Source organism: Camelus bactrianus, chromosome 3 (genome assembly GCF_048773025.1).
Source record: "Camelus bactrianus isolate YW-2024 breed Bactrian camel chromosome 3, ASM4877302v1, whole genome shotgun sequence".
Taxonomy (NCBI): Eukaryota; Metazoa; Chordata; class Mammalia; order Artiodactyla; family Camelidae; genus Camelus; species Camelus bactrianus.
The window spans coordinates 97,705,438-97,723,983 of record NC_133541.1 but is presented as its reverse complement, the minus strand read 5'-3'; the positions used below and the strand labels follow the sequence as shown (position 1 = coordinate 97,723,983).

The following is an 18,546-nucleotide window of genomic DNA, read 5'->3' as shown; positions in this document are numbered from 1 at the left end:
CAGGAAGTGGAGCAGCAGCCCCTTCTTCCCTGCTTGTCTTCCCCCATCATCTGGGGGCCGCAGGGAAGGGGTCTGGGAGGGCAGGCAGAGGTACTGGACGCGGGGCTCTGGCTCTCTGTTCCCGGTCCCCGTGGGAGTGGTGCCGTATGACCAACCTAGCTGGTGGGAAGGCAGTGTGACTTCTGGGAAGGGAAACCACAACTGCGAGTTTCCCCCCTGCAATGTTATTCCTTTATCTTTTTTGAAGATTGAGTTGTGATCTCATTTTACACTACCAAACACATGATCATTTCCACAACATTCCTTAAAAATCATGCTCTTTTAATATTTTTTTTTAAGAACCACTGTGCACTCACTGGTTAGAAGAGCAAAAGCTGTTATGATTCCATTTAAGAAACATTTGTGTTTGGAAGGCTATTTTTAGGGAGCTTGTCTCTGCTGATCCCGACAGGTTGGCTCTTCTTCAACGTGTGGCAAATGCAGGGAAGTCAGGAGGGCTGGACCTTAGTTCTGGCTCTGGTGGAACGTGCTGTGTGGCCTAGGCCTGATTCCTCACTTGTGAGATGAGTGGGTTGCAGTCAGTGTTCCCTGGGGGCCAGTTCAATTCACAGAGGCCCTGGGTCTCCTCCCTTCATGGAGCTCTTTTAGGAATTTTGGTTGATAGTATTGGTTGAGTCTTCTTTGTACTTCCTGGAAATCCCCGGTGTGACTTGAGGTGTGAGAGCAAGTGTTCAAAGCCCAGGGAGGTAGGGACAGCTCAGCAGGAGCAGAGCAGCACACATTGAGATACGCAGCAGCTTCTAGGAGCGCCTGGAGCAGAAGGTGTTAGGGGGAAGCCGTGAGCACAGACCCGCCTTAGAAAAGTTCAAGTGCCTCTTGTGGACAGAGCTGCCTTTGGAGGCCATGCTGCTGTGTCTCAGCCAGGCTGCCCAGGGGTTACTCCTGGGTGGAGATCCCTCAGGCTGCTCCTGCCTCTCCCCTGGGCTAAAGGCCCCAGAAGGTGACAAGGGTATGGCCTGGATGGTACCTGTGCCCCAGGCAGACGTGGTGACCTTGATTTAGAGGACAGTCTCTGTCCCAGAGATGGGCTCTTTCCTTAGGTTACTGTCAGTGCTCTGGCTTCAGGATCCCAGGGCAGCCTTTCTTCAGGGCTTCACATGCCTCGGATTTGGGGAGACCTCCCCTCCAGAGTTGGGAACCCACATACTTGTGATAGGTATGGTGGTTCAAGGCCCCCTGTGGCTTGAGATCAAGGAAACATGAGTAACGTTCAGGGAGGAGGCTATAGAAGGGCATTGGTGCCTCTAAGTGCCAAGAAGGCTGTTTGCTTCCTTGGCAGGATGTGGGCAGTGCCGGCAGGTGGCCGTCTCTGGTCCCAGCCAGTGCAATCCCTGCTGCATCAGGAGACAGGGAAGGTGAAGCAGCTTTGGAACGCACTGAATTTTATTTAAGCCAAAGCCATTTTATAGCCACTATTGATGCAACACCACCATCTGCTGTTAGTTTAGGGCAACTGCAAGGAACCACTGGCACATCCGCATAATTGCTGGATGTAATTTTACATATCGTGTCATTCAAACAGTGTTTGTCAAGAATGTACCATTATGCATAGGGACCCAGACATGATAAGACGAACACAGTCCTTGTTCATATGACGTTTATATTCCAGAAATTGAGTCCTTGGGTCTGAAACCTGGCCGGACATCTCAGTCATCTGAGGTGTTTTCTGATCCCCAACAAGCGTCTCTGAGAGTGAGGCTCAGAAATCTACCTTTTCAAAAACTCTCCAGCTGATTGAGCTGCAGCCTGGGCATGCAGTGGAGCACTCCATGGGCCACTGGAACCACCGATAGAGTCCAGCTCCCTTGCTTTACAAATGGGAAAACTAAGGCCCAGAAAGGGAAGGATCACCTGGCCAGCAAGTTAGAGACACTCGGCTACAACCCAGGTGGACCTGACCACTAGGTCAGCAGCTCTTTCTAGGGCACTGTGCTGCCCTCCTGCTTCCCAGATTTTATTTCCTTAACTTGTATTAAAGGATGTTAAAAGGTTATGCTGAAACCTGGAAGTGACGCAGTCCCAGCACTCAGCCAGGCTTATCCACATTGTGAGTGATGTAGTGCCCCGCCTTCTCCCGTCTAGCAGGAGAGCAGGGGCAGAAAGCACAGCATCTGCTTCAAGACCAGCAGGGAGGTCTCCGAAATAATGATCTCATGTCTTTAAATAGAATTTTGAGGTTTTCAGATTGACGATTTTTTGAGGCAGGCAGGGTGTCATAATTTTCTTATAGGTAAGGACACTGAGTCCCAGGGAGACAAAACAGAATGCCCTGCTGGTGATACTGTCCAGGACTGGACGCCAGGCCTCCTGGTTTCTGTGCTCTGCCTTTCAGGGGTTGGGGTCCTCAGTGGACAGCTGTATGCCACAGGCGGGCATGACGGGCCCTTGGTGAGGAAGAGTGTTGAGGTTTACGATCCTGGAACAAACACCTGGAAGCAGGTAGCAGACATGAACATGTGTCGGCGCAATGCAGGTAATATGACTGCCCCCTCCATCTCTCCCTGGGGCACGGGGGTGTGGGTGTGGGTGGGTGTTTTCTCCCTGCGAACACTAGCTCTGAAACAGAGGCAGAGGGGTGAGACTCCCAGGGCCTGGGGCTGAGTTTGTGCCCTGGGCAGGGAATGTCCATTTGCTGGGGAGGGGAGAGCTTGGGACCCTCAAAGCTAACCACAGAGTCCCCACTTAGATGCAGAAGGTTCCTTCCGTCCCTGTGAAGGATGATGGCTTTCACTGCACGTAGATGGACACAGATCCAGAAGGGTCCTCTGGTTGTTGTCAGTGCCCCAGCCCAGTGGCTCTGTTGGGGAGCTAAGCATAGCGCTGTGTGGACAGGGCCAGACAATGACGCTTGGATCTGTCTTTTCCGTGCTGGTGCCTGGCTGTGAGAGCCTCCCACTTCCCACCTGAAACCAGTCTCCTTCCTTTTGGGGTTAGCCACGAAAGTATTTGTGATCCCTTCTCCAGTAGGACCACTTCCCTTATTCCCTTCTTTGTATTTCTTGTCTTGTCTTTCCTTCCCCTTTTCCTCCCTTTAGGAATGAATTTCCTTACAGTGTTTAGGCTTTTATTTCTGGAGCCTGACACTCTTATGAAATGATTTCCTTTTAGAACTTTGCCCTATAGGTCGTGTCCTGTGTGGGTATATCTTGCTTTTTGCCTTCTTACTCCATCGAAGTGTTGGCTTAGCCCAGTTTCCCAGGCTGGAAAGACAAGCAGGTGACTTTCTGGCCGATTTATTTCCTTTATATGCAAATTACCTGTTTGCTCAACCCATTTGCAGGTGACTTGTTGAAAGTGTAAACAGAGGGGAGTTTATTAATTTGCTCACTGTCTCAGCCCGCCGTGATAGAACTTGGCATTTAGCCTTGAGCCACATGAGCAAGGAATTACAGAATCTTCAAGGCAGCTAGTGTGAGAATTAGGTTTAGATATAAATGTGTGTATATACACACGCTCAATATAGATATTTATATTTTTATAGCAAAAATGGAATCACATTATAATATTATTTTATAACCTGCCTTTTTAATCCATTTTATGATCTTTCATGAGTATCTTATTAGAATGCTAAATATCTTTTCATAATTCCATTTTAAATGGCTAACCATAATTTAAATAACCTATCTATTATTGGACATTTAGGTTATTTCCATCTTTTCTGTAAGTAATACTTTGGTTATTATAAAGAGTCCTTAGAGCTAATTAATGCATATGCTTACAATTATTCCTTTAGAATAAAAGGTCAGAAGTGAAATTTTTTGAGTCAGAGGGAGTATGTGTGCTTTTGATGCCATCCAGGAAGGCAGTGCATTTTATACTCTCACTGGTATGTTCACCAACACTGATAATTACTGCTTTTTGAGCATCGTCAATCCTTGAATTTCATTTTGAGAAAATACACAGTATATTGGACTATGGCCTTTTAAAGTCTTGATGAGCAATAATCACATTTTCTTAGTCTTAAGTCCCTGCTGCAGGAGACCTGGCCCCCAGGCCAGCCCACTCTGGGATCAGGGTGGGTGGAAAGCCTCATCCTTGGGAACTCGATGAGGATTTAGACCCCAATTGTGTGACGGGATCACAGGCACAACCATTAGTACCACACCAAGTGGATAAAACGGGGTTTATCAGGGAAAATCTTAAAGCAGAATAGAAGTAGTGTACGTGAAATCCCCTGAGTAGTTGTTATTCCATAGCTCAGCCAGGGCACGGGAGGCCCGCGTGCACCAGTGGCAGCACTCCCGTAGAACGGGGCCTGTGCCTACGGCTCTCTGCGTAGTTATGAGGGCGGGGGCAGGGAACATCTGAGGGGCTGTGTTGTAGTAAAAGCTCCCTGGTCAGAGACGTGGCTGTGTTAGGAAGGGCGATCCTCGGGGCCCAGCGGCTGCTGTCAGTATTTTCATCCATTGAGCAAACTCAGACCCAAGGAGCCACCTGTCTGTTGTGCTACCACGACGGGGAGGAAGAGCACCTCCAGGGCAGTCCAGACCTGTCTCTCGTCCATCCCCATCCCTTGGTGCTCCTACCATAATGCTTCCTGGGGCTTCTGTTTGATTCCCAGGGGTCTGTGCAGTGAACGGGCTCCTGTATGTGGTTGGAGGGGATGATGGGTCGTGTAACTTGGCTTCGGTGGAGTACTACAATCCTGTCACTGACAAGTGGACGCTGCTGCCAACCAACATGAGCACGGGGCGGAGCTACGCAGGTCAGTGCTCTGCCCCCACCCCTGCCCCAGCCTGGGGGCCCTGGTGGGGCGGGGCGGGGCAGGGCGGAGTCAGCTTGCTTAGCTTAGGACTGAGCACCTCCTCCGGGGTTGACAGGTGGCTGTCATATGTCACCACTCCTTCATTCTGTGCCCACTACAGGTACCCATAATTAGCACCCGTTTCCCCAGCGATTCTGAATGTAGCCTCAGCATTCTCTTGACACTGTTCCGGGGAGCCGCTTCCAACTGATCTGAGTTGTCATAAGAAAGAAGTTTTAGAATTTCACTGCCCTTCCTGAATTGTTTTGTGTCGGGCCTTGAGATGGAATAAGATACAGTTCATGCTTTCCATAAATTAAATTGGAAAGATAAGACCTGCCCACAAAAACAGGAAATTCAAAATGATGTACACGTAAGTTCTAAATGAAATGTACTATACAGGCTTTGGGACGTGACATCGGAGAACCGACAGAGTCAGGGACCACTTCCTGGAGGAGCCTGATTTAACTTTGAGGAAGGGTCACAGTCATGCATTGTCCTTTGCCAGGTGCCCACTCCCTGTGCCACGAAGCAGTGTGTTAGGTACCGTGTCTACACGCCCTTTCATCTTTTCAGCAACCCTCTGGTTGAGTGAGACTGTATCTTCCCATTTTACAGATGATGAAACTGAGGTTTGGAGAGTTTAAGTAATCTGTCTAAGACCATGTAGCTGAACAATTCTGGCAAAGTCAGAATTCAAACCCAGGTCTGAGTCCTAAGCCCTTGCCCTCTGTGCTACCCTAGCTCAGGGTTGAGGGGAAAGGCATTCTAAGCAAGAGGCTGGAGGGAGGAGTGACGAATGAGGCTGATGTAGAGGCTAATTCCTGAGGTATGTGTGTGATGGGTTTGATGAGGTGTTGGGGGGCAGGAGCAGGGTTGGTGGGGCTGAGGTCGAGGGAGACAAGCAAACATCCATGATGTAGCTCAGCCCGTTGTATCTGGTACTCCAGAAACTGGAATGGGTAGAGCTAACATCTATTTATTGAGCACATACAATGTGCCAGGCATCATCCTAAGTATTTTACAACCATCATCTTCTATAATCTCCGCCATGACTCCAGTGGTATTCTTATTCCATTTTCCACCAGAAAGGTCATCATTACGTCTTGTTTGGATTTCAGTGCAAAGGAAGATTACACCTCTGTCAGCACAAGGCTTCAATAAATGAATTTATTTTACCTTTTTTTTTTCTCATTTAGAATTTTTCTCAACTGCATAGAAAAGATTTTAGAGGCATTTTGGTCCTAGAGTGATTCTGTTCTCATGGTTAATTATTAAAGCCAGCACTGTCGTTTTCTTCTCAAAACTAAAGTGGGAAGTACAGGGAATTTTCTAACATGAGGCAGTGAGGCCAGTAGGGGACCCCCTTGGTTCCAGGTGTGTCTTAGTGAGAAGGGAAGGTGTAGGGGTGAGGGGTTAGAATTGTCTATATGTGCTGAATATTTCACATCCATTTCTTTGTTTGCCCACTCCAGAAGTAGGTGGGAAGGAGACAAGCAGACATGCAATTTGTGTTCAAACCCATTGACTGAGTGACTCTTTTATCTTGAAATCTAAGGAAGTGGCCTGAAATGCAAAGATTTATGGACAGAGTTATTTACTGAAGTGTATTTATAATAGCAAAAAACCCCTGTGAACTAATTAATATCTGACATAAGGAAAGCAGCTAAACTATGGGGTATTTATCCAGGGGAAGTGTTTTCAATATCATGAAAAAGTGTTTGTGACAGGCTGTCAGGTTAAAGAACGGATAATGCAGAATGTACGCACCATGTGAGCTCAGACAAGCAGTCTGGTTTCTGGGGTTTGAGTAGCTACGGCTCACAGATGTGGATGCTGGAGTCAGATCTGAATTTGAGTCCCAGCCTTGCCACTAGCTGTGGGATTCTGGGCAAGGTAATCAATCTGACGGAACCTCTGTTTTCTCATTTGTAAAATGAGAATAAAATCATATCAAGCCTCTTAGGGCTGCTGTGAAAATGAAAAGTGGTAAGACATGGAAGGCTCTTAGTACAATGCCTGCCTGGCACCTAGAAACCACTCAGTCGATGACTGTGATTATTATTAGAAGCCAGGAAAAATACCAAAAAGAGAATGGTGATTCTCTTTATATGAAGGAATTAAAGTTCATTTTGTTTGTGTTCTTTTGTGTTTTCCAAATATTCTATAATGATAATATTTTATTTTTATAATCAAGAGGGAAAGTTTATATAAAAAGCAATACAGGAGCCTGCCTTTTTTTTTTTTTTTTTTTTTTTAATTGCTGCCTTGTGAAAGAGAGGCCTTGGGTTCAGGCAAGATGTTTTCAAGGTCAGGCAGCACACCTGGGTCTGAAGACTCAGGTTCTCCCCACCTCTCAGCTTTTATGTCTGTGCCTTTATCTAGGAATTAAAATGAAATACATGTCTTAGCAGAATCTGGCCATTGAGGAATCTTGAGCTTTCTTTCAACCGTGTTCTCTCAGTCTTGCCTTCAACCAGAAGATTTGATAGTTGTGGGGATATTTTAAAGTAAGACTCCCAGTTACACCTTACCTGTAGGCCTTACCTGTAAGTTAGAATTTGGTTTAGGTACAGGTTCCAGAAAGCCCGACAGATATTTGTTTAAATAAGAAAGAAGTGTATTTGTCCCAGGTAGAAAGGAGTCCAGGGCTGGCCTCGTGGCTCAGACTCTCACTGAAGAATCAGGTTTCTCCTCTCTTTTCTGCTCTGCCAGCTTTATGAATAACCGCTGCTGCTGTCCCATGTGCCGTTCGTAAGCATTCTTCCCAGGCAGGACAAGGGAAAAAGCCAAAGTTGCAGCCCTGGCAGACTTGGATTTACAGTCGCGTTGGACCAGGACCGGGTCACAGGGCACCTCCAGCTGCAGGGCAGTCTGGGAGGCTGAGCTCATAACTTGCTGGTCTCTATAGCAGAAGTAGAAGGGATGTTGGCTGAAGCAGCCGGTTGTGTCTGCCCCGTAGCCACAGCCTAAGACACTCGGGATTTCAGACACATAAGTTAGCTGTTGGGTATGGTTCAACTTGGCTGAAGCAGTTAACACATATAGACGTGTCTGGAGTGTTTACCTACGTATATAGTATTTAGCATTGGAGGGGTCTCTGCCAGATGATATTAAGTGGGCACCAAGCCTAAAGTGGCACATGGACTTGCCCAAAGCCACAAAGCACTTAACTGGGGGGCAGAGCTAGGGTGCGAATTCAGTTTTTCTCACTGTGAAGTCACTCCCTTTTTCGTTTCAGTGTCTTTTAAAAAGAGACCCAAATCACTCATCACTTCTCTTAAAGTGACAAAAATTGAGAGCTGCAGTTTCCAGTGAGGGTATGAGTGTCATTAAGCTGAGTGCTGGGGTTTGGAAGGGGAGTCATTACAATATGAATCTGTGTGATGATGTGAGCGAGACCACTCCCCGGTGGTGTTGAGGGACTGTGCTCGTGGGTTGAATATCTTGTGGGGACTTGGCTTTCAGAGCAAAAAACAGCCAGCTGCTGGCACCCAGTGTCCACGGACCCTTCAGAATTTGGGTACTAATTGTGCCCATTCCCCTTGGCTGTGGCTTAGGATGTGGTGAATTTGTGAACTCTTTGAGGTTCTGAGTAACTTTGGAGAAGCTGAAATGGTAACTTTCTCCCCCTTTCATCTTAGGTGTTGCTGTGATTCACAAGCCCTTGTGACCCCAGCTCCCACTGCCAGGAGGTGGAGGAAGGGGGGTTGCTGCCTGTGACTCAGAACAGCCGGACCACGATAGCTGAATGCTACTCGCTGCCCGAGTCTGCAGTGGAGTGAGAACAGCCCTCCTCCAACCTGGCAGTGTCACCCGGGAGTGAAGACAGTGACCCACCTCCTGCTCTCACGGGGTGTTTTGTCCTCTGCCCTGAGCAGTGGGTTCCTGATAGCTCCATCTGCACCTTTTAGAGGTTTTTTTGTGTTTCTGCAGGGACAACAGAGAACCTGGCGCGCGTGCGTGCATGCATGTATGTGTGTGTGTGCATGCGTGCGTGCGTGTGTGTGTGTAGAACATGGTGTTTCACTAAGTTGGAGGGTGGTGATAGTCTACTCCATTTCTGTACTACTGATCCTTCTGCTTTGCTAAAAATCAAATCACAGAAGGATTTGCCCTGCGGGGACCTTGAGACTACTAAAGCTGCTGTCTACAGGGAGTGCAGTTGGACAGAACGGGAATGTCTGGAAATGACCAGGGAGGGGGCAGTGCTCTGACCATGCCCACATACTGACCTCGACTACGAGCACTGTCTGCAGAGGAGTGGGGCGTTCTCCAAGCACACCGGGTCCTCTGTGCTAGAATTAGGAACCAAGGGTCCCCCAGTGCCTCGGATGGGTGCTCTTCCTTGGGTTCTTCTCCAGGAAGTTATCAGGACTTCCCAGTCTCTGGGCTACTGGTCTTTGATGTTATGAATTACAGGTTTGGGACATTTTGTGTCTCCTCAGCTGGGAAAACCAGCTCTTCAGAGTAGCACTGAGTAACGCACTGGAAGAAAAAAATACATGAAAAACAGAAACAACAAAACAAAGTGGTAAGGCTTCAGTCCCTGCTCATAATGGTCCCAGAGAGCATCCTATTTCTGGGTGTTCCTGGGAGAGGACAGTCCCTGTTTATACCTATTATCCAGGTTTAATTATTCAGAGCATCCCATTTTACTATCAAAAGTGTTCTGGTTTGGAGGTTAAGTAAAAAGGTCACCCTACTTACAAACCCAAAGGTGGGTTTGTCCTTGCACTGGATGGAGCCATGTGTGATTCAGATGGGCATGGATGACTTCAAAGGGTTGTCCCGGCTGGGGCTGACCCTGGGCAGTCTGTGGCGAAGGTCCAGTCTGTCTGATGTCCTTGTCTTCCTTTCCTTATTCTCTCCCCAATTCCAGCCTGTACCCTCTCTCCAACCCTCAGGACGTTGCCCTCCTGTTGCCCCCCCCCACCCCGTGAAGGAGGACATAATGGTGGGCCCTGAATGTGTCATCTCTCTCAGGGGTACTTGCATTTTGAGAGAGGAGCTTGATGAAAGCTTTGCTAATTCACAGGTAAAAATGATTAATAACAGTACTTTCAGCATCTGGAGGAGGATATTTGCTGGTGCATGGAGTTATTTGCATTTTTTTAAAAAACCGAAAAAAAGGGATGTTCAAGCTGTGCTGTTCCTAAACCAGCAAGTTGCTAGTGTTGGGATTTACAGCATAAGGAGGGGAGGCCTTGTGTCTGGGGAGCAGTTTCACACCTCAAGGGCTGGGATTTAGCCTTCCCTGAGGTCAAGGTCCACCTTTAGGGAGCCCAGGGGCTTCATGAACTCAGATGTTGGACTTCTGGTACAGCTGGGCTACCTCCAAGCAGATTTTGCAGGAGACTGGCTTTCCCCCGACCTCACCCTGAAGTTAGAAACCCAGGGCTCCTCAGGAAATTGGCCACTTTGTGTATTTACTGTATATTTATTGTGCACTAAACACTCCACTCTCCTGAAGAGGAAGTGTCTTCTGATGTTGAGCAGATGTTATTTCAGCAAGACATTTGGAGAACACCAGGGCACCCAGCATTTTTAGTAAACTTGGAGGAAGCTAAAATGCCAGTTTTGCTGGACCTGGAAGAACAGCTCCGTAGGGATCGAGACATGCTGTCCATTGGGCACACTGCTCACCCTGTCATGGAGATGGCCATGGTTTCAGAGCTCTGCCTGGCTCCAGATAGGAAGCTGATGGAATGCGCTTTTTCTTCCAGATGTCCTTCCTCCTCTCCAAGGAAGGTTTAGGACTTTGTTTTGGGCCGTGTGTGTGTGTGTGTGTGTGTGTGTGTGTGTGTATTGGGGGTGAGGTTGGGGATTGGGGTCTGACGTGTGCCGTTGCACAGCTCCTGATTTCAGATGAAAGGTGGAGCCCCCAACACCTAGAAGCTGAGCTTTCATGCTTATGTGGGGGGCTCCACTGTTTGTGTGTCATTGTCCCAGAAAGCGCCCTCTTCCTGACAGCCAGCCAGCCATGTTTTCTGCTTTTGGATTTTTGCTATTGGTCCCACCTCACGTCTCCCTTCCCAGGAAGCACTGCTCCCCCTGGTAGTGCTGCTGAGGCCATGTTCATTTCATCCTCGTGTGTCCTTTCCCATGGGGACTAGAACACTGGTACGTCATCACCAAAAAGCCAATCTGCTCTAGCTGCCCACAGATGCCATCCTAAACCTGATGTTTCTTTATCACCAGGTACGATTCTCTCTCCACAGTGAGCACAACAGACTGATTTTCAAGTCTGTGCTGGTCACGTGGTAGGTGAACACTTCCCCACCCCACCCCCTGCGTTCTGGTGGCCATAGCTGCTTGTGAATGCAGCTTTGGCAGTGGTGTATCTGAAATCTGATCACAGTGATGAAATGGAATTGTGGCCCAAGGTTAGAAGCAACTTAGACGCCACTTGTATACTGATTTGGACAACAGAGAAGTCAGACTCTGAATTCCAAAGTTACTTCTCATACATACCCAATGGCATCTCTCCATCAAAAAAGTTGCAGTATTATGCAAATGACAGTGACCTCATTTTCTGCTATGCAATAAGAATACTTAATTCTCTTCATGACAAACCAGTTGCAATATCCCCTAAGAGGCTTTTTTGAGCTGTCTTATTTTGATATCTGTTGTGTAATGTTTGTATATTCCTGAGCCAGATCCTTTCAAAGATTGCCTTTTTATAAAACTGAAGCTGTAGCTTTCAGGCTAAAGTTTTAATGTAGATATTTTTATAAGATAATTTTTCGGGGTATTTGAATTGCTTTTTATTGTCCACGATAATGAGATATTATGTTCTACACGTCATTCACTCTCACACATAGTTCAGGCCCGTGGCTATCTTCCCTTTGTTTCTCACCCTCTCCAAAACTGATTTCTCAGTAGCTCCAGGTAGATGAGTCTCTTTGACTTGGAGTCTTCTTTCTGACACCACATTCAAGGGAGACTGCTGAAAAACACAGTCACTGGTGTTTCTTGAATTGTTTAGGGACTGACGTAAAGCCTCTCTCAGCACTTACCCATCAGTGATATCCGTCTGCTGTTTTTGGAGCCCATTTCGGCAGGGGTGAGGCAAGGGTGCATCTGGTTGTCCCCTCTCCTGTCAGCTCTCATGGCCTGGCCTGGAGCCTGGCATGCCGTGACATGGAGAAGCCCTAGGGAAAGGCCTACCCTCCAGCACGTACTCCCAGGAGTTTCCTGCGTCCAGCTAACCAGTCTTCATTCTTTTCTGTCTCCTTGTTCTTCTGAAGCTTCCAACAGCTTAAGGCTTTTGCTGCTGGATGATGTCTCTTTTGGAAGCATCTTGTCCGTGAATTTTAAAAGAGGGATCCTTCCTCGTGATCCCTGCTAAGAATGTGTTAAGCATGTGCTTTGCAAAAGCTAATACTCCACTTAGCACTTGTCTCTTGAGCTGTGTCAACACTCCAGGCTCTCTTTTGTGTATATATATATATATATATATATATATGACATTTAGTCTCATTTCAAAAAAATCTTTATTTTTATTATTATTGGGACAGGTGCCATTTGGATTGCCTCCACGCTTCCCACTGGCACCCTGAAGGATCAAGTTGGGAGGCTGAGCAAACTCAGATTCCAGTTTAGCTGGAGTTTTTCTGTTTGCCTGGGGAAGCGAGGAGGTTGGAATGTATTGTCTTTAAGTGTTTGCACTATTTAATAGAGTCCGAAGTTCCTCATGTTCAGCTGTACTGCGTATCTACTGACCAAACAGGAGAGCCGGCAGCACTTCTGACATTTGGGAGCATCCGAGGCCTTTTCCGTGGTGGATGATCACAACCTTGCAGCCCCTTGCAGCCTTTGTCATGGGGCTCGGTGACTTGTGGATACGGCGTCAGCCACGGCAGTAATGCATGGGACTGTGGCATTGGGAGAAACAAATTGCCCAAGTGCTGTGTTCTTGCTTTTAGTCATGCGATTTCAAATTATCCCCTCTCCCACCTCTTCAGTGGCAATAAGGATGCTTGTTGGACTTCTTGTTTAATTCATATATGATGTGTAAAATACTTTCTTTGAAAGAAAATTCAAGACACTGAATGTGTATGTCTGTGTGAGTGCCGTGTCCGTGTGGCTGTCCCGAGGCAGGCCGACTGGACCCCTGGCACCCTGTACGCCACCCTCAGTCAGGTCCTTGGTCTGATGTTCTCTGCTTGAATGGTAGGGGCTGTAGAGCTTGTTAAAGAACACTCGTCGCTTGCTCCATCAGTCACAGCGTTAGCTGAAGAAACAGTTCCTCAAATGTATTGTTTTAATAGGAACCATGTTCTTGTTTTCCATACTTTATGTTCCTTTAATTTTAATAAAAGCTAAACTGTGAGAACCTCTCTCAGTATTTCCTTTCTATAGTCCAGCCTCTCTATTGTGTCTCAGACATGGAAAGGACAGACTTACTCCTGTGTGTCTTCAGATTAAAACATGAGCTGCTACACAGGGTCTGGGTTCCTTTGGCCTCTGTTCTCTGGCACAGTCCCAGACCCACAAGGGCCTTCTTCAGAGAGGCCCAGAGAGGCCAGTCCCTCCAGTGGGTGTTTGGTCGTGTGGACAACTGATCATCGTGAGGTGGCTGTGATGGTCCCAGGCGTGGGAGGAGGAGGTAGAGATTTGGCTATAAATAAACATAGATTTGTAAAAGTTCATTACAAGACCTAGAGATTTTGTAGGTATTATGTTCCATTTTTATCATTAAATATGCAAAAATTAATTGTATTTTGTTAAATATATACAACTATTTATGAAATATGTTATTTTACAAAATATCAACACATACAAAATAGTAATAATAGCTAACATTTACTGAGTATTTACTATGTGCCAAGCACTTTTCTAAGTGCTGTGCTTAGAGCAACACATTTAACCCTTGTCACCGCCTTCTGAATTACTCTTACTTATCTTGGTTTTCCAGATGAAGACGTGAGATGCAGAGTTGCACAGCTTGCTGTGGTAGCCATGCTGCAGGATACTGGTCACACTCCTGAGTCTGTGTCTTAGTCTTCTGTCACTCCAGCCGTGAGGAGGTGATGAGGGGAGGAGGGTGTGCTGAGAAGTGCCAAGGAGAGGGAGGCCCCAGGGGTCCCCAGGAAGTACCATCTTGGCTCAAGAGAAATACTCAAGCCCAAGTTTCACTCCAGTTGGACCAACGATGCCCAATCTTACACTCATGGTAAATAATCATACTTGTTACTGTGATGATAACAGCAGTATCTGTTCTCGACTGCATACATCCTGGGACCCAGGAGGCCCAGAGGTGAATCCATTTATCTGAGGGTGTGTGATAAGTGAGCAGTGGCACAGACCCATTTGGAAACCACTGGCTCTTTTGACCCAAAACTGGGTTTGAGAATCAGCCTGAGAAGAGAGTTTAAGTAAAAGTTGTTCCTGTAATCATAGTGGGTGGCATTTATTTTGCATTTACCATGTGCCCAGCCCTGTGCTGAGCACTTAAATTCGTTAACACCCACACACCTCATTGAAGCAGAGGATGCCCGCTTCACAGGATCGCAGGGGTTAATAACAGGCCCTAAGTCACACAGAACCTTGAGAAGAGATGCAGTCCACATCCTCCTGCCGAGGCTGCCTGCTGATTGGTGGCATCTCCTGTGGTAATTTATGGGTGCATTCTAGAGCAGGGAAGTCACCAGTGTCTGGCCCTCCAGGGCAGGCAGTGGGGCAGAGCCCAGAGCCAGGCTGGAGATCCTTTCTGCCACCACCCTGCCACGGGCCCACCGACTCTGGGCCTTGTCACCACTGCTGAGAGGACCCTGAGGAGGGACTTAGATAAGCGAATGAGTGCTTGTCTGAGCACACACATCTTTCCATCCCCTTGACCCTTAGGCCTGGTTTACCCTTACCCAGGAAAAGTTCTAGAGGGAAATCATGTTTGGTAGTTTTTCTATCAGCTTATTCTACAGTTTACAACTGGGGTGTTTTGACCCGACCTAGCTCGTTTATTTCAGTACGAGAGCTGTTGTTTCTGTCTGCCTCATGTGATTTTCACCGAGGGGTCTGCTTTCCCCACTGGCCACTTCTGCCCAGGCAGCTTTGCCCGCAATGTTCCATGTCAGGGCCCATTGGAAGAGACACCTGGCTCAGACCTCAGACAGCATCCCGTCCAGCCCTTGTGTTTGCAGACAGGGAGTCCTGGGCTTGGAGCTGTAGAAAGGCCTGAGCACCTGTGGCAGGGCCGGGTTCCCCGTGAGTCCAGTGGAGGCTCCAAGGCCCATGTCTGCCTGCACCCAAGGTTGTTCAGGAGCCAAGGAAAGGCAGTGACTGCAGGCTTGAGAGCCATCACCCTTTCTGTGGTGGAACAGAGGAGAGGCAGTACTGTCACGGCAGGCCTGGGCTTCCAGAGACTCCCGTCCAGTGGTCACTCCACCTTCAAAGGTGCTTCAAACTCCCAGATGGGTGGAGGCCCTGACTCCTCAGGTATCCAAGTCCCCCACTGGCCTCGGGTGGGAGGAGGCCTTGTTCACAGCTGAGTGGCCCACAGGGAACCCCTCTGGGCCTCTCTAGGACTCAGTTCCTCACCTGTAAACAGGACTCTACTTGCAGGATCCTATTCTTGCTCCCACCTGACTAGTGAGGAGATGAGGCTCAGAGAGGCCAAGCAACAGTGTGGATCTGGGATCGGAACCCACATCTTCTGTGGAAGCAGTTCTGGACAACCACGCCACACGTGTTTTTAAGCTCTTGGGCCACCGGGCCCTGCCAATAAACACGCATGATAAAGTCGATTGGGCGAACCCTGTTAATTGTGAGCTCTATGAGGACCGATAAAGTTCCTCTGAGAAAGACCCTGCTGCTGTCTTTGCCAGTGTTGGAGATCTTTCCTTCTCCCTTCACAGTGTGTGCAACATACACTCAGTTATTCATTCAACAAAAATACCTTCAGCATCTACACCGCACATTGTGATACTTGAAATGCAGCTGCCAACGAAGCAGATGGTCCCTGTGGATGTGGAGGTTGGAGTTTCATAGGGGACACAGTTGGTGAACAGCAGGTACAGTATGGTGTGCTGGTGGTGGGCAGTGGGTGGGGGGCTGGTGAGAAACACACACCCAGAGAGAGAGAGGGACAAACTCACAGAGACCTGGGGAAATGGTGTGAGGTTCACACAAAGCAAGAGCGTCAGAGACCAAGAGAAAGAGACTGGCACACAGAAACAGAAACAAGGGGAGACAGAAACACAATGAGCAAGACACACACACACACAGATACACACAACCAGACGAGATACCACTCAGAGAGAAATACAGAGGCAGAGACCAAGAGGGAGCCAGACAGAGCCAGCATCATTTCTTAAAGTGGCAGAAGACAGGTCAGCCTAGAGTTTCAAATTAGAAGCTTCCAAGTCGGAGGACAGGGGTTCAAATCTGACTTTTGTCACGTGGTTATGTGGCTTTGAACCAGTCTCTTCACCTCAGCATCAGTGCCTTCAAATGTAAAATGCAGACCATAATGCTAGTTTTGAGAGCTTTGTAGAAGCCTAGCTTATGAGAAGGCCCTGAAACAGAGAAGGCAGCTGCTTGAGGCCCGGGGGAGGCTGGGCCTGGCACAGCAGCCTCTAGAATGAGAACCCTAGTCTCCCATAGTGACAGAGCAGAGAGCATCCTGACCGCATGCAGGTCACCACAAGCCGGGAGTGTGAGCAGAGAGAAGACACACCAGGAAGGAAATGTGCTCTCCGCCAGGGTCTTGTCTGGGCTGGGGCTATGCCCAGGTCTTAACTTCTGAAGGAGGTCCCTCAGGGAAGCAGTGCAGACGGGGCCTGTTTCACCCGGAAGCCACGTGGCTTCTTTCTATTTCCCACAACTGTGTTTCAGTCGTTTTTGTTTCCTCCTTTCCTCTGGGCGAGGATGGGGGCTTGTGTCATGAGTTTACTTCCTGCTGCAGGAGTGGAACATCTTCCTGGCTTCAACCTCAGTGACTCCAGAGAATGTAGGGCTTAGTAGGCACTTGTGCAACGCTATTCCTGAGGAATTTCAAACATAGTCTCATTTGTTGCTCAAAAAAGCCCAATGAGGTAGCCAAGGCAGGTGTTATTTGGGGCAGTATGTTGCTACCTATTGTATACAGTGCAGTGTGTGGTGCGTGCAAATACGGCATGGTCCCCTCACAGAGTGCATAATGTGCTAGTGGTAGCCGTCATTACTTTCATCATTCCGTTTGTACAGTGGGGAAAACCGAGGCTAGAAACAGGTGAAGCAACGCACTCAAGTTCCGAGAGTCAGTAAAAGCTTGGATTTTATCACCCAGGGTTGTTTTGGGCTTCATGTGACAGCAAAATGACAACAGTCATTTAACCGAAGAGTGTACTTTTTTGCCCACGTAACCACAAGCCGGAGGTAGACATGCCAGGGCTGGCACAGCAGTTCCATGATGTCATTGGGATCCGAGGCCCTTCTGTCCTTTCTGCTCCTCCATCCTTAGCATGTTGCATAATAGAGACTCCCCAGCTGTTTTCACATCTGCAAAAGGTGTGAAAAACGAAAGGGAGATAGCAGGAGCAGTGCCTGTAAGAGCAATTTAAAACTTTTCCAGAAATCCCTAATAGAATTCCTTGCAGGTCCCCCAGCTGCAAGGGAGCCAGGAGAGGTGAATACCTTTAACTGGGCACATTGTTGCTCCAAACAAACTCAGGCTTCCAGCTGGGAGAAAGAAGGGGAGGATAGACATGGGCGACAGTCAAAGGTCCTTTTAGCCTCCTGACTGAGTTCCACGCAGCTCCCTCTCTACCAGTCGGCTTGGACTTTGCCCTCTTGGATCCAAAGTCCACATCCTTTTGGTCCATAGTCTAGCATCTGCTCCTGCAGTTATTTTGGCTGGACATGGACCATATGCAGGGCCCCTTGTCAATGAGGGCTAATGATGCTCCCTGCGAGCTTGGCATCTGCTGAGGGGTTACTGAGTGAGGGCTCTGGGACAGACCTGGGTGGAAAAGACTTCCTCTCAAAGCCTCACACAGCCACCTTCCTTGCAGTGTTGGCATCAAGGATGGACGTCCCTCTTGCAGGATGAATGAGACATTCTAAACAATGGAGACCTTTAGGAGCCTGTCGCTGAGGCTTTAGGGACAGCTCATTTATCAGCCATGGATGTTTTCCTGAAGCTCTGATTGAGGAGGCCTGTCAGCAGCAAGATCTATGACCTTTATCTCAAGAATGACCTGTGTGTGCAGCACCGTAAATCTTTCTGAGCCGCCAACTGGGAGGTGGAGGTGGGTGAGATTTGGCACTGGCTGCTTAGAGGCATTTTCCCTGACTCCCTCATCATCCTGTCCTCCAGGACATCCTCACATTTAATGGTGGGCCATTGAGTGGCAGCAGAGCTGTGCTGAGATGAAGGAGGCCATCTACCAAGGGGCTGGCCTAAGTCTGCTCTCACCAAGTGTGGGTCCTACTCCAGCCCGGGCCATGGAACGAGAGGGGGTCATATCTGAGCTGGAGAGTTTCAGGCCTTCCTTGAACCCAGTGGAGGGTGTGTGGCAGCATGCAGAGGGCCGCAGGAGAACCAGAGGATCTTGTCACAAAGTAGAGGTTGACAATATAGCATTGTGGTTAAGGGCTCAGTCTCTGAGTTGGACAGTGTGGATTTAAACCCATGCCCACCAGTTATTAGCAGGGGGACCTTGGCAATAAAACCAGCCCCTCCCCCAGGCCCTGTGAGGATGAGGACAAGAACAGACAGGTCAGCACAGGCATTGCTTTCCAGTCAGAAGGGAGCCCGT

General features: G+C 48.3%; 1 protein-coding gene across 8 annotated transcripts in view; it reads left to right on the top strand.

Annotated features, from left to right (window-relative positions):
• KLHL3 (kelch like family member 3) overlaps positions 1-13,142 on the top strand; it is a 238,159-nt gene extending 225,017 nt beyond the window's left edge. For 7 of the 8 annotated variants that reach the window (XM_045507716.2, XM_045507715.2, XM_045507713.2 and 4 more), the window contains 3 exons: positions 2,393-2,533; positions 4,622-4,765; positions 8,449-13,142. In XM_045507716.2, the coding sequence (XP_045363672.1) occupies positions 2,393-2,533; positions 4,622-4,765; positions 8,449-8,477 (314 nt within the window). In that variant the 3' untranslated portion in view covers positions 8,478-13,142. The other variant, XM_074360723.1, reaches the window with a different exon arrangement.
• The last annotated feature ends 5,404 nt before the right edge of the window (positions 13,143-18,546 follow it).